This window comes from Biomphalaria glabrata, chromosome 12 (assembly GCF_947242115.1).
Source record: "Biomphalaria glabrata chromosome 12, xgBioGlab47.1, whole genome shotgun sequence".
NCBI lineage: Eukaryota > Metazoa > Mollusca > Gastropoda > Planorbidae > Biomphalaria > Biomphalaria glabrata.
This window is the reverse complement of record NC_074722.1, coordinates 7,955,122-7,974,724: the sequence shown is the minus strand read 5'-3', so window position 1 is coordinate 7,974,724 and position 19,603 is coordinate 7,955,122. Positions and strand designations below refer to the sequence as shown.

Here is a 19,603-nt window from a genome sequence, read left to right as displayed (position 1 = left end):
GATGTTTCTGTTTGTTTGGCTAACGGTTAACGAGCAGGGTGTCATGTGGCAAGCACAACGACCAAACGCCTTTACTTTCCCCAACTAAAGTCAGGTACCCGTTAGAGTTGGGAAGACTCAGTGGCGTCCTAAAAGTCACGAAATTCAAAATCCCAGTCTTCATCGAGATCCGAACCCAAGACCTCAGGTGTAATCACTCAGCCACCGCGCCCCATTACCCTGTGCAATGGGCAGTTAAATAATGGAGGATTAAGAGTTATCTTATCTTATATAAAACAGACGTTACTTCAAAAGAGAAGATGATTACGTCTTTCACGTCTTTATGAAACCCCTGCTGTGGAGAGAAGAAAGCTGAGCTGGTTTGATCATGTTGTAAGATCATCACTCTCTGTCTAAAGTCATTCTTCAAGGTACAGTGGAGGGAGCACGAAGAAAGGGTCGTCCGAAGAAAAGCTGATTGGACAATGTAAAGATTCGACCGGCCTCTTCCTACTAAAAATAGCTGCTGACCAGGAAAAATGGAAGTATTTGGTTACTCGAACTGTCACAGCACCCCTACGACGAAGGTTTACATTTAAATAAGTAAAGTTTCCCTTTCAGACCTCATGATCTATAGGGCAGATCGATGTAAAGGTCATCTGTTTCCGTGGCCCACGGTTACCGAAGGTGTCATATGGCCAGCACAATGACCAACCGCCTCTACTAACTAAAGTCAGGCCTCCGAAATTCAAAGTCCCAGTCTTCCCGAGATTCCAACCCAGGACCTCAGGCTCAGAGGCCAAGCGCTTAACCACTCAGCCACCGCGCCCCTAAATTTTAACCGAGTACGAAGAAAGATGTTAGTCGCTTGCTGTCATTCCCGTGTTCAAAATAATATTTGATTTAAAGTAACTGATGAAAAGACGTGCGCCAAATTTACTTTAAAGATTAAATAATTCTGAACAATTATAACGGTCAAACCAGAGTTTCCACTGATTGGCCAATCAGTATTTTTTTCTCCCATTCATTTACATAAACCTTCAAATTTCTAGGAAAATATTTAAGCTTTTCTTCGAAATATCCATCCATCTTTTTCCTTGTAACCGATATCTATGGAGAGAATGTAAGCTAATGGCAGGGATTCTTATCAGTAGTAATTTTAAAAACAAACAATAGCTTTGAAAGATTTTAAAACATCAACAACAACAACGATACTCAAATGAATGCTTTTTTATTTTTTCTCTAGCTGTTGCAAATTCTTTGACCATTCACCATTTTCTTAGTATACAAAGTAATTATTTGTGCTCAGTAAGGTTTGTACGCTATTTCATATATACAACATTGTGATTATGAATTTACAAACTGTGATGGCCCTTGGTGCCTAATTGTTCTATAAGATTTTTGTTTTCGCGATGATCACTTTTAAACGTTTAACCAATTACAGTCTATATTAGCGGCTCCTTCAGGTAAAAGTGAATACGCCTTCATAACATGACCACAATACAGCCCTAAGACTTTTCAGGGAAGTGTGCGTTTATTTTAAACTCGTTGATGCGACGAGGATCGAAGTGCTCGGGAGAAAAATGCGAGCATTAAAAACGACGATGGCAGAATAAGAAAGAACAGGAAGTTGAGATGAGCAGACGTGAAATGACATTCGAGGCGAAAAAAAAAAAAACGTGAGGACATATATATATATATATAAAATAAAAGCTAAGCAAAATCCATCTGTCTTCAAATAGAGGTATACGTGTCTATAGTTGTCCATGTGATACAGTGCAAGATATAAAACTGACACTTTGTTTCATTATAGAACCCCCCCCCCTCACTACCCAGTAAAATGGTTGGGTTTATACCAATATGAAATGAATGAACGAACAATTGTTTAAACAGAGGGGGAAAAGACTAAGTTATAGAAACGGAATAACGTCTCATTGTTAACTGCCGAGTTGTGGCCCCTTTATCTAGCGGCCAATGCCCTTAAGTACCTTGCACAGTTACCAACTTTTACGTGTAATTTGTGTGGATAATTTTGTTACAGGTTAAAGAGATTACGAATAGAGGCACTAAGAATAAAAAAAAAAGTTATATTACTTGGGTCACGACTCCACGAACTAGAAATAGGCCGCTATCCAAAATAGGCTAACTAACACGCTTCCTCAGTATCATAATGTTGTTAATACATAAGGGGGGGGGGGCTCTATGGGAGCTAAATGACAGAAAGAGTTAATACTGGAAGAGTGTTTGACAATATAAACCATTTTTTTTTCTGCATTTAGGGGATGGGTCTTCTTCTACCATTCCATACCAGTGAAGTGCATGCCTCTGCCAAGCACACTCTAAATCAAGCGTAGATTTAACAAGCTTTGGCGAAAATGAATTTAAATACAACATGTACTGTCTGTTCACATAAATATTTTTTTTGATCTCATATGCTCTGTTTTTGTTTGTTTCTCCACCTAGATAATTGTATGCATTTTCACCAATATTTTTGATGAAGTAAAAAAAAAAGAACATTAAAGAACAATGGACAGAACTATCCAATGAAACCAGCTGTTACCTTTCGGTGCATTAAGATACATTTGTAGGCCTGAATTCTAACTAGAATAGTAGCCTCTTGTGTGTTTGCAAGTAACTGTGTCCCGAGAAACATTGCCTATGTAAATAATCTCTAAGATAGACCTAATCGATTGTCTTCATTACTATTCAACTGCATGTATTTAATACTAAAACAAAAAAAGTGGCAGGTCTTTTTCATGCTCCACTTTCAGAGTGTTTCAAACTTAAATAAAGAGAGCAGGCACAGGATGGAGATGACAAATAGCATCCAGGGATCTGAAAATTAAAAGGTCAAAGGTTAAGATAGACCAAGGCTGCTTGTAAGATTTTTTATCTTCTAATTTTCAAACATAATTGCGATTGTTTTTTTCCCCTCAAAAGTTTTAAAAACATTACTGTCCTCTTAGATTACTTTTGATTGGCCTCAGGAAGAAGTTTGGTGGAGAGAGTTCCACAAGCAATATTGAACACGTAGGCTAAAACTGCTTATTGAATCGAGTTCATACAAAGTGTTTCCTTTCTTTAAAACATATTCTGAGCGTTGTTAGCAGATATGCAAATAGGCCTACACATACTAATAACCTCATTGCATATTTAATTTAAAAAAAGATTCGCTTTCAAAAGATAAACCACAATTACCATGACTTGGAAAGCTGCAAAATATTGTGAAATTGGACTTTTAAGGCTTAAAACGTGACAGACGGACACACAAAGCATATAACGGTTTGTTTTTCCTCATTCGGTAGTGGAAGGGGCGCTTCAAATAAGACAGTTAACCAAAGAGTTAACAACTATTTATAAAACCGTACGAGAAAATTGGCCTATTTTATATTACTGTCACCGCAATATGTACAGTAGTATAACAAAAAATAGGCCTACTTCAAAGAAAAATCTTAGGTTGAGTGAACTCGCGTCAGTTGAATCCATCATGGAATTAATTTTTAATAGATCTTCACTAAAAATAGTAAATTTGTGCTATTGAGTATATTCAAAAACCACGTCCGCATAGTATGGCTTTAATACTGTTAAGACATGATTAGGAATTAGTTATTTGTTTCGGGAATAGGGTAAAGTTTTACTTAGCGACGATGACGTAAAGTTGGTTAAAAAACAAGAACGCTCTAAGCGACGCAAAAAGGAAGACGCTTCTTGTAGAGTAGTAGACTTGAGTACAATAGAATAGATACGGATTTACGGACATAGCTGACATCGGACGATTCCCTTCTTGATTATTAAATATCTTTATAAAACAACATCAGCGTTGACTACATATTTGATTGTTTCGGCCTTTCGCCGGTGTTACTGAATTAGTTGAGTTCAGCGTTACTTCCAGTCAGATCTACACTAGACATATTGTCAAGAATCAACACCGCGCGGAGGATTTAACAATACACAGAATGACTACATAACACATCTCTAGCATTTTGTGAACACATTCTGCTCCTACAGACAGAGTTGATATAAGCTCTAGCATTTCGTGAACACACTTTGCCTCTACAGACAGAGTTGATATAAGCTCTAGCATTTCGTGAACACATTCTGCCCCTACAGAGTTGATATAAGCTCTAGCATTTCGTGAACACACTTTGCCCCTACAGACACAGTTGATATAAGCTCTAGCATTTCGTGAACACACTTTGCCCCTACAGACACAGTTGATATAAGCTTTTTACAAAAAAAAAAAAGCGAGGAAGGATATTTAAAAAAATGTATTTAATACACAAAGAGAAAGACATGTACCCATATAGATTTCTTGTCAAACTTACCAGCGCCATTGACATCGCTATTGTTTTTGGATTCCATTAGAGTATTCAAGTTGGCACCCGCTTGGTTAGTATTACTTGCTGAGAGAGCAAAATGTCAAGCAAATTTAAATGAATCCTAAGGATTATACACCAACAATAAAAATACAAGCATTCCTTAAAATACTTTTAAATTCAAAAATAGTTATGGGCATGAACATTATTCCTGTTATACCGTTGTCACAGGACAAGGTTTGAACTAGGGACCAGCAAGAGAACATTTGGAAGCGCATACAGTTTGGCTAGTGGGGCAAGACACTTGAGACTTATGCGAAGTCAACTGGATGTAGTGCTAGTGGGGCAAGACACTTGAGACTTATGTGAAGTCAACTGGATGTAGTGCTAGTGGGGCAAGACACTTGAGACTTATGTGAAGTCAACTGGATGTAGTGCTAGTGGGGCAAGACACTTGAGACTTATATGAAGTCAACTGGATGTAGTGCTAGTGGGGCAAGACACTTGAGACTTATATGAAGTCAACTGGATGTAGTGCTAGTGGGACAAGACACTTGAGACTTATGTGAAATCAACTGGATGTAGTGCTAGTGGGACAAGACACTTGAGACTTATGTGAAGTCAACTGGATGTAGTGCTAGTGGGGCAAGACACTTGAGACTTATATGAAGTCAACTGGATGTAGTGCTAGTGGGACAAGACACTTGAGACTTATGTGAAGTCAACTGGATGTAGTGCTAGTGGGGAAAGACACTTGAGACTTATGTGAAGTCAACTGGATGTAGTGCTAGTTGGGCAAGACACTTGAGACTTATGTGAAGTCAACTGGATGTAGTGCTAGTGGGGCAAGACACTTGAGACTTATATGAAGTCAACTGGATGTAGTGCTAGTGGGACAAGACACTTGAGACTTATGTGAAATCAACTGGATGTAGTGCTAGTGGGGCAAGACACTTGAGACTTATGTGAAGTCAACTGAATGTAGTGCTAGTGGGACAAGACACTTGAGACTTATGTGAAGTCAACTGGGTGTAGTGCTAGTGGGACAAGACACTTGAGACTTATGTGAAATCAACTGGATGTAGTGCTAGTGGGACAAGACACTTGAGACTTATGTGAAGTCAACTGGATGTAGTGCTAGTGGGGCAAGACACTTGAGACTTATGTGAAGTCAACTGGGTGTAGTGCTAGTGGGGCAAGACACTTGAGACTTATGCGAAATCAACTGGATGTAGTGCTAGTGGGGCAAGACACTTGAGACTTATGTGAAGTCAACTGGATGTAGTGCTAGTGGGGCAAGACACTTGAGACTTATGTGAAATCAACTGGATGTAGTGCTAGTGGGGCAAGACACTTGAGACTTATGTGAAGTCAACTGAATGTAGTGCTAGTGGGACAAGACACTTGAGACTTATGTGAAGTCAACTGGATGTAGTGCTAGTGGGGCAAGACACTTGAGACTTATGTGAAGTCAACTGGATGTAGTGCTAGTGGGGCAAGACACTTGAGACTTATGTGAAATCAACTGGATGTAGTGCTAGTGGGGCAAGACACTTGAGACTTATGCAAAATCAACTGGATGTAGTGCTAGTGGGGCAAGACACTTGAGACTTATGTGAAATCAACTGGATGTAGTGCTAGTGGGACAAGACACTTGAGACTTATGTGAAGTCAACTGGATGTAGTGCTAGTGGGGCAAGACACTTGAGACTTATGCGAAATCAACTGGATGTAGTGCTAGTGGGGCAAGACACTTGAGACTTATGTGAAGTCAACTGGATGTAGTGCTAGTGGGGCAAGACACTTGAGACTTATGCGAAATCAACTGGATGTAGTGCTAGTGGGGCAAGACACTTGAGACTTATGTGAAGTCAACTGGATGTAGTGCTAGTGGGGAAAGACACTTGAGACTTATGCGAAATCAACTGGATGTAGTGCTAGTGGGGCAAGACACTTGAGACTTATGCGAAATCAACTGGATGTAGTGCTAGTGGGGAAAGACACTTGAGACTTATGCGAAATCAACTGGATGCAGGGCTGAGTGACATTGCATACTTTAGAAGGAAAAGAGTTTTTAGAAAATTATAAAATAAAAAAAACACTTGTTTTTGGGTGTACTTATATCAATTAGTTTGGATCAGTCTTGTAATTAAATTTGTAATAGATCTAGACTAACAATAATAAATCTGTGCGATTACAAATATTTTTTCCAATTGTTTTTGTTTAGCATAATTTCATACTTTAAGCTTTCTCAATGGGTTAGGATCTTATCACTTGTCTGGACCAGTTGGAAAAAAGAGGGGACAGAAAGAAAGAAAGAATGGGGTATCTGGGGGATCGCTTTTTAAGTGTATTTATATATTTAAAAAAAGGTGAACGACCTGAATACGAAATCGTGGGCTCAAGCTTTCTCAAGCCGGCATGGTATGATGGTAACCCATGAACAGGGAAGATTGTATATTTATCTATTGTTGGTATGATGGTAACCCATGAACAGGGAAGATTGTATATTTATCTATTGTTGGTATGATGGTAACCCATGAACAGGGAAGATTGTATATTTATCTATTGTTGGTATGATGGTAACCCATGAACAGGGAAGATTGTATATTTATCTATTGTTGGTATGATGGTAACCCATGAACAGGGAAGATTGTATATTTATCTATTGTTGGTATGATGGTAACCCATGAACAGGGAAGATTGTATATTTATCTATTGTTGGTATGATGGTAACCCATGAACAGGGAAGATTGTATATTTATCTATTGTTGGTATGATGGCATAGCCATTCTTATATGCCTGCGAGTCTTGGATGCTGACTGCAGAGCTAGAGAGGAGGATCCTAGCAATGGAATTGAGATGCTTAAGAAGGTTCCTAGGTATCACATTTAAAGACCGCTAATCACAAACGAAGAGATTAGAGACAGAGTTACTAAAGCGATTTGACCCCACGATGACCTACTTGTTAAAAGAAACGGAAACTAAAACTCTATGGCCATTTTACAAGGTCTTCGGGGCTTGCAAAGGCCTTCCTTCAGGGAACAGTACCAGGAAAAAGAAGAAGAGGTAGACAGAGGAAGCAATGGGAAGACAAAAGAATGGATGGGCATGCCATTAAAAGAGGTTCTATCCAAGTCAAAAGAGAGAGGAATGGAGAAAGACGGTTGACAAATCTTGTGTGCTACCCCAATGGTCCAACAGACTATGGGACAAGAGAAAGTCAGTTAAAAGAAATAATTGTGCGAAATTTCAGTCTGATCCGAGATTGGGTGTGGGAGTAATAACGTGTACAAACTTTTGACCAGACAAACAGAAAGAGTGATTTGATATAAGCTTTTTAAAAAGTCAGGAAATTGGTACAATTGAAATACGAAACGATGGTCTCACCAGTCACAGTGACGGCATAAACGGAAAATTTTTCATCATAGTATGAAGCTACTTTGTGGATGGCGATGCATCTCAAATTGTGAGTAAAGTTGTCTCGGGTTAGCGTCATCGTTAGGTTGCTTGTGACAGTGTGAACGTAGCTCATATAAGGTTTATCCACCGTAAATACACTACGGACCACCTGGGCATCAGTCGGCACGCCATCATCATCATTCAGCCTGTGAAAACCAAGATATTGGGTTTATCAAACAAGATGAAACAGATTAATATTACTCATAATTATAATTCCTCAGTGGACACTATTAAAGGGGCCATAGTCAATTCTGTTTCCCCTTTATGTAACGTTGATCGCTATTAGCTATTGTTGCAAATAATAGAAATAATAATTGTAACAGTAATACATGTGTCACTGATGTGTAGTTTTTCATTCACCAGCATGCCACACAGCAAGTCAAATATAGAAACGCTAACTCATTGTTACAGTAACTCAATTTTACAGTAACTCAATTTATTAATAAACTACAAGTCTGCACACCTGCATTAATACTGTTTCAATAATAATAGAATGTAAATAGGAATTACAGCAGTGCAAGATTTTGCAGCCGCCCAGGACCTCACCCCCTTTTTTTTGGAGGGAGGGGGTGTCTTTACATTGAAAAAAATGTCAATTTTTAATAAGATAATTGAGATTACATGTACAAATGCTAAAGTTATTTCTTGGCAAATATGACATGCTTTAAGATCGATTATTATTTAAATTTAATAAGGGCATGACGTATGAAGAGGGTAGATGCCCTTACAAAAACATCGTCAACTTTTAAAAATTCAAGTCCCCCTTTTTCCATTTGTCTGAGCTGTCGAGTGCCAGACTTTGTCCTGACACATTGGCTGCAAATATATTTTAGAAAAGACATAGGCCTATGTCAATCTTCAGATCTTGAAAACCCACATATCTTACAATGAAATTGTCGTGAAACAGATCCAGAAGTGGGATCATTGCATTCTTACGTAATAAAGGCTGACAGTTTCAATAGCATTTTTAGCGGCCCCCGTAAGGGGAAAAAGCCGCTATTAGGTTTGTGCAAAATGTCCGTCTGTCTGTCTGTCCGTCTGTCACACTCAGATCTCAAAAACTAGAAGAGATATGAAAAATATTATTTCATCATTAAATGCGGCTTGAAAAGTTTAGGTGCAACGTCTACTTTTGGTTTTCTAAAAGCAAACCGTTTAATTTATAAAATTAATTATGCAAGCGATTTTTTTCATAAAAATACACCAATTCTAAAACAATTACGTAAATGTAAGGGAGGCAATGTTACAATATGCTAACATAGATGCACAATTTTGTGTATTTTCAGTATCACTAAGTCAAATATATTTTTAAAATGTACAGGAAATGTTTAGAACAAATATAAATAATAGTTAAAGATGTTTTTTTCTGGTCAACTAGCTGCTAAAATTAAAAGAAAACATTTCTGTTTGTTTATAAAGGCTAATAATGCACTTTGTATGTAAATATCACGCACATTTTTTAATGGACTTTTTATGCAGCGATTTTCGTGCAGTAGCGTTACGTCGCAACATGTACAGGTGCTAAACCAATTCCTTAAACTTTAAAAAAAAATTAGATTTTATTTATTTTTTGTTTAGTGCCCCCATCCAAATAAAAGAAGATTATTTTTGCGCGTTTTGTCTGTTGGTCGGTCTGTACGTCACGATTAGATTTACAAATAAAACTAGAGGCTATTGTAAATCTGATTTAACCTTTACTTTTTAATTCAGAAATATTGCAATAGTTTTAAGTATCTATAATAGATTGTTCCGGATGTTTTGTGAAAAACAAATCAGTGCCAATGAATATTTGTTTGCTCTTCTAACTTATATTAGATTTTATTTCCATGCTTAAACGTTGCAAGAAACACATGATCTTTAATATATCGTTCCGGTTTTTTAATGTAAATAGCATATAAATGCTAAATAAAAATATCTATACTGATTTATATTTCATTAACTATAAAGTTGTTCCGATCTTGTTTTAAAAAAAATAAATTATGTCAAATGATTGTTTGAAATCGCATAATTGACTAATATTACACTTATATTCTTTGACACTACGTCACTATAGTTTATTTATCAATATCAACTGTTCCGAATTTTTAACTTAAAACAAATGTATGGCAAATAATTTTATTTTTTTCAAAAATATCGACAATAGGTATTCAGGATTTTAAAATAAGAAAGTGATTTACTAGAAACAATTATTGAAAATCACTTTTTAGACTTATTTTACAGTTAATTTTCTTGCTGAAACATAATAAAAGTTGTTAATTGGTAAAGAATGTTCCGGATTTTGTTTCGAAAAAGAAATCGACCTACATTACTTTAATTTTCTTACAAAATCGTCGCCAAAAAAAATCCGAATTTTATATGAAAAATCTAATAACGCTAATAAATGTTTGAAATCCCTCTTCTAATAAATAAAACAAATAATTTTCTCATTTACGAAAATTGGTTGTTCCGGATTTTTAATGAAAAATAGTTTAATTCTATTTATGTAAAATCGCACTTCTCTCTTACACTACATTTAACTTTCTAACTAAAACGTTAGAAAATCTAATTATCGTTAATATTATGCTCCGATTTTTAAGGAAAACAACTTCCTAACACCAAAGTATGGTTTGAAGAAATCTCCATAAGACTATGGTACATCTAATTTTCATAACAGACCATCCCACAAATTTAATTAACGGCATTTGATTAATCTGGAATTCTTATTTTCTCTCACTATAAATATATAAACATCCGGAACAATCTATTATAGAAACTTAAAACTAATGCGATGTTTCGGAAGGGAAATTAATTTTTTATCAAATTTTCAATAGCTTTTAGGCTTTTTTTTTTCGCTATTAACATAACGGACAGACAGACTGACAGACAAACAAAAAAAAGCGTCTTTAATCCTTTTATATATATATATATGTTGGGGGGGGGATGACATGTCTGAGAAAAATACTAAATGTCAAATGGCAAGACAAAATACCAGATACAGAAGTCCTTCTGCAAAGCATCCACACAATCCTGATGCAGTCCCAGCTGCGATGGGCAGGTCACGTCTACAGAATGGAAGACCACCTCATCCCAAAACGACTCTTGTATGGCCAACTAAGCGAAGGAAAGCGCTCACAAGGTGGGCAAAGAAAGCGCTTCAGGGACACCCTCAAAGCGTCTCTGAAGGCGTTCAGCATAGACCCTGGCACCTGGGAGACAGAGGCACATGACAGAGCATCATGGCGTCGCGCTGTGAAAACTGGCGCACAGGTTGCTGAGGAAAAAAGAACAACGCAGGCAGAAGAAAAACGCCAGAAAAGAAAAGCAAGACAAACGACACTAGCTCCAGCTGGAATAACCTGCCCAGTGTGCGGCCGAACATTCCGGGCTCACATAGGTCTCACCAGCCATACGAGGAGGCATAAAACCCCAGTGCAAAGCCCTCAGCCCCCTGGATGACAAAGTGGTCATCATCGAACCACGATGGACGAACTATATATATATATATATATATTAAGTCTAACTAGCCCATCAAATGAAATGCTAAAAGAACAAACTCGGTGCACCAATGTCTATGAACACTCGACAAGCTGCTCGTATAGAAGACATTTTTTAGTCTAACTAGGACGTGTGACGTAATGGAACTTTTTTACTTTGACGTCATATGGAGTTAATTCTTTAAATGAAATGCCAAAACATCTCACTCGGTGCACCAATGTCTATGAACACTCGACAAGCTGCTCGAATAGATGACATTTTTTAGTCTAACTAGGCCGTGTGACGTAGTGGATTTTTTTCCTTTGACGTCATATGGAATAAATTCTTTTAATGCTAAAACAACTCGGCATAGTGATGTTTATTAAACCTCGTAATGTGACTCGTATTTTAAAGACATAATGGCTAGATTTAGATCTAATCTAGATTTTGTGCACTAGATCTAGATTTTTTTTTACACTAGAGCTAGATTTCTTACACTAGATCTAGATTTTTTTTTCTTAAAACTAGAGCTAGATTTTTAAAACTAATTAAAATCATTATATAATCTAGATCTAGAATTTCTTGGTTTAATTTAGAATGTTTGTTGTTTTACATGGACGACGGAGGATAGGAACGGGCAGGGTTTGAACCTGGAACCATCGATGAATCTAAACGACAGTCCAGCGCGCAAACCGCACTACCAGACAGCCATGATTTAGACTAGATCAAGATCTATAATTTTAATTTCTAGGCTAAAAGTGTAGATTTTTATTTCTAATGTCTAGATTGTCAATATGTCAATATTGCAATGTTATAAAATACTAAAACTAATCTACTATTTTAATATTTCATATTGCAATTAGTCTATTAATTGATTATCTAGTGTTTTTTTTTTAAATATAAATCTTATCTAAATTACATCTACATTATCCCAAATATCTATTCTAGATATAGATCTAGTAGATATAGATATTAAGAGTGCTAAATTAGTAGTTTAATTTAGGTAGATCTTTATCCTCATTCTAGTTCCATTTAAATGAAAATACTCAATTATCTCAAATCACTCTTCTGACATATTGTACATATCCGGTAGTTGTCATTCCGTAATGTGTTGGTATATTATCAATAGTAGGCTATTAGTTTGTAACCAGTTTGTCATTAGATTAAGAGCAATGCCTGGTCGTGCGGGTAGCGCGCAGGACTGATTATCTCTACGGTCTCGGTTTCATACCCTGCTCGATGCCATCCTCAGTCGACCAGTGAATATGCGGATCCGACAGGGATCCGTCTCTTTGTAATCTTGTTCTTTTCGGTACAGGTTTCTTCCTGCTAGCAAGTGTTTTTTTTTTTCGCCTTTGCTGTCGGACAATGGCTTCATTCCTGTACTCAAAATGTGAACAACTCTCAAAAAATGCAGTTCTATTGTTTATGTTTGATTTCATAAAGCTGTTTAATGTCATCATCCCTAAAAACAGCCATACTCTCTTACCAATTAAACATATTGCTTTATTAGCGTGTTAAAAACAGCAATACTTCCTTTCCAATTAAACATATCGGTTTGTTAGCGGGTAAAAAAAGGGTAAAGATCTGTCCACTTTCCTTGGAAGTTTCTACATTCATAGTAAGTAAAGTACCACTTTCAGACTTTGCGATTTGTAGGGTAGCTGATATAAAGGTACTTAGTTTCTTTAACGAGGATGTCATAAGGCCAGCACAAGACCAACACCAGATGACTTTTCCCCAACTACAACTAATGTAAGGTACCCATTAGAGATGAGTAAACCCAGAGGCGCCCTTCCTTCACCAGAATTCGAAACCGGAAACCCTCTGTCCGGAAGTCAGACGCTTTACCTCTCAACAATCTACATTCATTAAGTCCACTTTTCGTTTCTTCAGCTCTTTCTCTTATTTCACTTAATGCCCAAACGGTACGACCCAAAATGAAGCCCTTTGCTAACACACCTGATATTACAGACACGGCTAGTTCAAGACGGCAGTGTAAAATTCCAAGAACCAAAAATAATTGCCAACTCCAAAGATAATCGTTGTTTTCTCACATAAAAAAAAAATAAAGCCAAAAACATCTATCTCCTCACCTTTCTTCTCTCTCCTCTTTCTCTCTCTCCCTCCCCCTAACTAGTCACTATTCTCATTTTGTTCTCACAACCTATTCTCTCTTTCACTCTCTCGTTCTCCACAAGGTAGATGTAACTCCTGTTACCTCCATGTAACGATAGGGAAGGTTATACTGGCTTCAGCAATTCTACACGTCCACGTCTGTTTGGTTCCTTTAACAACAAGACTTGGTCCCAAAATGACAAGAGAAGCCATGGGCTCTGTACAAGAACAAAATTGAAATCAAAACACGTGCTCAACACAACAACTCTGATAAACAAAAACTTGTATGTAGGGGTTTCAGAAAATAGTCCCCCCAGTTGGTGTATGTAAGGGGTTTCAGAAAATAGTCCCTCCAGTTGGTGTATGTAGGGGGTTTCAGAAAAGAGTCCCTCCAGTTGGTGTATGTAGGGGGTTTCAGAAAATAGCCCCTCCTGTTGGTGTATGTAGGGGGTTTCGGAAAATAGTCCCTCCAGTTGGTGTATGTAGGGGGTTTCAGAAAATAGTCCCTCCAGTTGGAGGAGGGTGTTGGGAGGTCAACGTTGTGATGGAGGTAAAAGTAAAGTTCCCCTTTCAGACCTTGCGATCTATGTGGCAGATGATGTAAAGGTCTGTTTCTGTGAGCCCCGGTTAACGAGGGTGTCATGTGACCAGCACAACGACCAACTAACCTTTACTTTTCCCCAACTAAATGTCGGGTACCCATTAGAGTTGGGTGGTCTTAAAGTCGTTCCAAGATTCCGAAATTTAAAATCCCAGTCTTCACCAGCGGTGTGTAAGCTAATGGTGCATCCTCCAGTGACAGCGGACACTATATCAACCATTTAGCTGATGCTGCAACATCATTTAGTTTAATTTGATACTACATCATTTAGTGTTAGCTGATGCTGTTACATCACCCAGTGATAGCTGATACTACATCACCCAGTGATAGCTGATACTACATCACCCAGTGATAGCTGATACTACATCACCCAGTGATAGCTGATGCTGTTACATCACCCAGTGATAGCTGATACTACATCACCCAGTGATAGCTGATACTACATCACCCAGTGATAGCTGATACTACATCACCCAGTGAAAGTTGGTACTGCATCAGCCAGTGAAAGTTGATACTGCATCAGCCAGTGAAAGTTGATTCTACATCACCCAGTGAAAGTTGATACTGCATCATCCAGTGAAAGTTGATACTACATCACCCATTGAAAGTTGATACTGCATCAGCCAGTGAAAGTTGATACTGCATCAGCCAGTGAAAGTTGATACTACATCACCCATTGAAAGTTGATACTGCATCATCCATACAGTGAAAGTTGATACTGCATCAGCCAGTGAAAGTTGATATTGTATCGTCCAGTGAAAGTTGATACTGCATCAGCCAGTGAAAGTTGATACTGCATCATCCAATGTTAGCCGATGCCGCTACATAATCCAGTGTTAACTAATACTTATATAATCCAGTGAAAACTGTCACAACTCCCACCAGTGTAAGTTGATACTACAACATTTAGTGTAAACTAATGCTGCTACATTATCCAGTATTTGATGTAGCTGCTACATCGTCCAGTGTAAACCGTGGCTACATCGTTCAGCGTAAGGTGATGCGATACCGTCAGCGTAAGCTGAGTCTAAGATTTTGTTATTGAAGAAACCAAATTCACACTTGAAACATTAGACTTCAAGAAGACAAATAATAAACGAAGAACTCAACTTCAAAGTTGTAATATTAGACTAAGGATGGATAATAATAGATGGAGTAGTAACGTTCAAACTGTAACTGACTTTATCAACATGTGGTAGTAGTAGCATCAATCGTCTCAGTCCTTTGATCAGTTGATTATATAGCACCTTGTTTGTTGGCTAGTCCTCTGATCATTTGATTTTATAGCACTTTGTTTGTTTGCTAGTCCTCTGATCATTTGATTATATAGCACCTTGTTTGTTTGCTAGTCCTCTGATCATTTGACTATATAGCACCATGTTTGTTGGCTAGTCCAAGATCATTTAATTATATAGCACCTTGTTTGTTGGCTAGTCCTCTGATCATTTGATTATATAGTACCTTGTTTGTTGGTAAGTCTCTGATCAGTTGATTATATAGCACCTTGTTTGTTGGCTAGTCCAAGATCATTTGATTATATAGCACCTTGTTTGTTGGCTAGTCCTCTGATCATTTGATTATATAGTACCTTGTTTGTTGGTAAGTCTCTGATCAGTTGATTATATAGCACCTTGTTTGTTGGCTAGTCCTAGATCATTTGACTATATAGCACCTTGTTTGTTGGCTAGTCCAAGATCATTTGATTATATAGCACCTTGTTTGTTGGCAACTCCTCTGATCATTTGATTATATAGTACCTTGTTTGTTGGTAAGTCTCTGATCAGTTGATTATATAGCACCTTGTTTGTTGGCTAGTCCAAGATCATTTGATTATATAGCACCTTGTTTGTTGGCTAGTCCAAGATCATTTGATTATATAGCACCTTGTTTGTTGGCTACTCCTCTGATCATTTGATTATATAGTACCTTGTTTGTTGGTAAGTCTCTGATCAGTTGATTATATAGCACCTTGTTTGTTGGTTAGTCTCTGATCATTTGATTATATAGCACCTTTATGTTGGTTAGTCCGAGATCTGTTGATTATATAGTACTTTGTTTGTTGGTTAGTCCGAGATCATTTGATTATATAGCACCTTTATGTTGGTTAGTCTGAGATCAGTTGATTATATAGCACCTTATTTGTTGGTTAGTTCGAGATCTGTTGATTATATAGCACTTTGTTTGTTGGTTAGTCCGAGATCATTTGATTATATAGCCCCTTTATGTTGGTTAGTCCGAGATCAGTTGATTATATAGCACCTTGTTTGTTGGTTAGTCCGAGATCAGTTGATAATATAGCACCTTGTTTGTTGGTTAGTCTGAGATCAGTTGATTATATAGCACCTTGTTTGTTGGTTAGTCTTGAGATCAGTTGATTATATAGCACCTTGTTTGTTGGTTAGTCTGAAATCAGTTGATAATATAGCACCTTGTTTGTTGGTTAGTCGGAGATCATTTGATTATATAGCACCTTGTTTGTTGGTTAGTCGGAGATCATTTGATTATATAGCACCTTGTTTGTTGGTTAGTCTGAAATCAGTTGATTATATAGCACCTTGTTTGTTGGTTAGTCTGAAATCAGTTGATAATATAGCACTTTGTTTGTTGGTTAGTCTGAAATCAGTTGATAATATAGCACCTTGTTTGTTGGTTAGTCGGAGATCAGTTGATTATACAGCACCCTGTTTGTTGGTTAGTCTGAAATCAGTTGATAATATAGCACCTTGTTTGTTGGTTAGTCTGAAATCAGTTGATTATATAGCACCTTGTTTGTTGGTTAGTCTGAAATCAGTTGAAAATATAGCACCTTGTTTGTTGGTTAGTCGGAGATCAGTTGATTATATAGCACCTTGTTTGTTGGTTAGTCCGAGATCATTTGATTATATAGCACCTTTATGTTGGTTAGTACGAGATCAGTTGATTATATAGCACCTTGTTTGTTGGTTAGTCTGAAATCAGTTGATTATATAGCACCTTGTTTGTTGGTTAGTCTGAAATCAGTTGAAAATATAGCACCTTGTTTGTTGGTTAGTCGGAGATCAGTTGATTATATAGCACCTTGTTTGTTGGTTAGTCCGAGATCATTTGATTATATAGCACCTTTATGTTGGTTAGTACGAGATCAGTTGATTATATAGCACCTTGTTTGTTGGTTAGTCTGAAATCAGTTGATAATATAGCACCTTGTTTGTTGGTTAGTCCGAGATCAGTTGATTATATAGCACCTTGTTTGTTGGTTAGTCCGAGATCATTTGATTATATAGCACCTTTATGTTGGTTAGTACGAGATCAGTTGATTATATAGCACCTTGTTTGTTGGTTAGTCTGAAATCAGTTGATAATATAGCACCTTGTTTGTTGGTTAGTCCGAGATCATTTGATTATATAGCACCTTGTTGGTTGGTTTGTCCGATATCATTTGATTATATAGCACCTTGTTTGTTGGTTAGTCCGAGATCATTTGATTATATAGCACCTTGTTGGTTGGTTTGTCCGATATCATTTGATTATATAGCACCTTGTTTGTTGGTTAGTCCGAGATCATTTGATTATATAGCACCTTGTTGGTTGGTTTGTCCGATATCAGTTGATTATATAGCACCTTGTTTGTTGGTTAGTCCGAGATCATTTGATTATATAGCACCTTGTTGGTTGGTTTGTCCGATATCATTTGATTATATAGCACCTTGTTTGTTGGTTAGTCCGAGATCATTTGATTATATAGCACCTTGTTGGTTGGTTTGTCCGATATCATTTGATTATATAGCCCCTTGTTTGTTGGTTAGTCCGAGATCAATCATTATATGAAAACTGATTTGACTGTGATGTGACAACCAAGAAGTCGTTGCAATGTCACAGAACTGATTCAGGTCTACTCTAACAGTTGGTCTCGGCTACTCTCGATGAGCACGCGATTGTAGAGCTGATCTCTATCACAAGAGTGAGTTCACCATCACCAAATACTACTCTCACTGAGCACGCGATTGTAGAGCTGATCTCTATCACAAGAGTGAGTTCACCACCACCAAATACTACCCTCGCTGAGCATGCGATTGTAGAGCTGATCTCTATCACAAGAGTGAGTTCACCATCACCAAATACTACTCTCACTGAGCACGCGATTGTAGAGCTGATCTATATCACAAGAGTGAGTTCACCACCACTATTCGTGAAGTCACATGTGATCTTCAATCATTCTGACCAATATTAAGAGCAACAGACGTAACGGAGTTTGAGTTTTTCAGTTTAGGCACATCGGCACAATTTAGGCCATATCGTGCCCGTAATCCTTTAAGGATCACTCTCCCTTTAAATAACAAGGGTAAATTCTATACAGTTCAATCATTAAAAACAAGGTCTATTCACAGTTCAAATAGCAAAGGTAGTAGAAGGAAGCACATAACATACCAGGCACACACACAAACGAATCAGACTTACGGACCACAAAGACTATTAAAGTCTCTGTCCTTAATTCGGCTACTTCTGTTTTTATCCGACAGCGGAACTGCCTGGCGTTGTCGTCCAACTTTGTTATATACGACAAGGTCTGCCAATACAGTTGAATGCCGCTCGAATCTGTCGCACAGTTTTCTGTACAATTTTCCTTTAGAAGGCAAATAATAAAGGAAAAGATAACTTTAAAAGAGTTAAACTAAGAATAAATAATAAAAGATGGAGTAGTAATCGACTTTTTGAGCATGTGGTAGTAGTCATTGTTCAATCGCATCTCTTAGTCCTCTAATCAGTTGGTTACAAATCACCTTGTTTGTTGGTTATACTCGGTGAATACATGATTGTGTCAACTGATTTCATCGCTAGTATATATGTATAGTACTTGCTTGCATACAAACCCACTGATTTGTTCACTTTTAAAAAGAAAATGTTTAAGATTTCCCTAACATACTTTTAGCCCGTGAAATCAGTGTATCTGTTACAATGACATGAAACTGCCCGCTCTCTTTCATTCTCTCTCCTTCTCTCTCTCCTTCTCACTCTGTCTGTCTCTCTCTGTTTTTCCCCATGCGCCTCATACCGACCCACACCCACGCACTAGTGGATCCAGAACTTTGGAGTGGGTGGGGGGCGATTTTTTTCAAAACCCTAACCCTAAAGCCCAGTATACCCTAACCCTATGCATAAACGTGAGTACAGCATATATATATATATATATATATGTATAATATATATATATATATATATATATATATATATATATATATATATATATTGTTATAAACTTGGTGGTGGCACAGATGGGGGTAGTGGTGTGTGTGTAGTCAGCCAACGCAAATCGCCCCAGGCCAGCGCTAGACGAGCGGTCAACCGTGACGAGCTACGTCGGTCAGCCGAGTCGAGTATCAACAGGACGGTTCGGGAAGGATCGCCGGCGTGAAGAGAGTTCAGGAGCGTCACGAGAGTTGTAGTCATCTGACCACCTAGAAACGTTGAGCGGCGTTCTGTCCGGTTCGAGAAGGCCAGTAGGGACCCTATATAAGAGCGGAGGTGTCGCAGTCAAGACGGTTCAGAGAGCGGGTTCACGACAGGAGTTCAGAACACGGTCGACTACAGCACAGTTCAACGGTGTGGTTCTGTACGGAGCATTACGACGGTTCAGTGCGGAGTACTGTCAAGTACAGTCGAGACGAACGGCGTCTTGATCTTGGTCTGTGATCGA

At 37.8% G+C, this 19,603-nt stretch overlaps 1 protein-coding gene across 1 annotated transcript in view; it reads right to left on the bottom strand.

Moving 5' to 3' along the window:
- Positions 1-1,194: 1,194 nt before the first annotated feature.
- LOC106061024 (uncharacterized) overlaps positions 1,195-19,603 on the bottom strand; it is a 48,818-nt gene continuing 30,409 nt past the window's right edge. The window contains exons 11-15 of the mRNA XM_056005379.1: positions 18,367-18,532; positions 13,432-13,546; positions 7,686-7,903; positions 4,305-4,382; positions 1,195-2,814 (exon numbers count right to left, since the gene is read on the bottom strand). Of these exons, the coding sequence (XP_055861354.1) occupies positions 2,747-2,814; positions 4,305-4,382; positions 7,686-7,903; positions 13,432-13,546; positions 18,367-18,532 (645 nt within the window). The 3' untranslated portion in view covers positions 1,195-2,746. The remainder of the gene's footprint in view (positions 2,815-4,304; positions 4,383-7,685; positions 7,904-13,431; positions 13,547-18,366; positions 18,533-19,603) is intronic.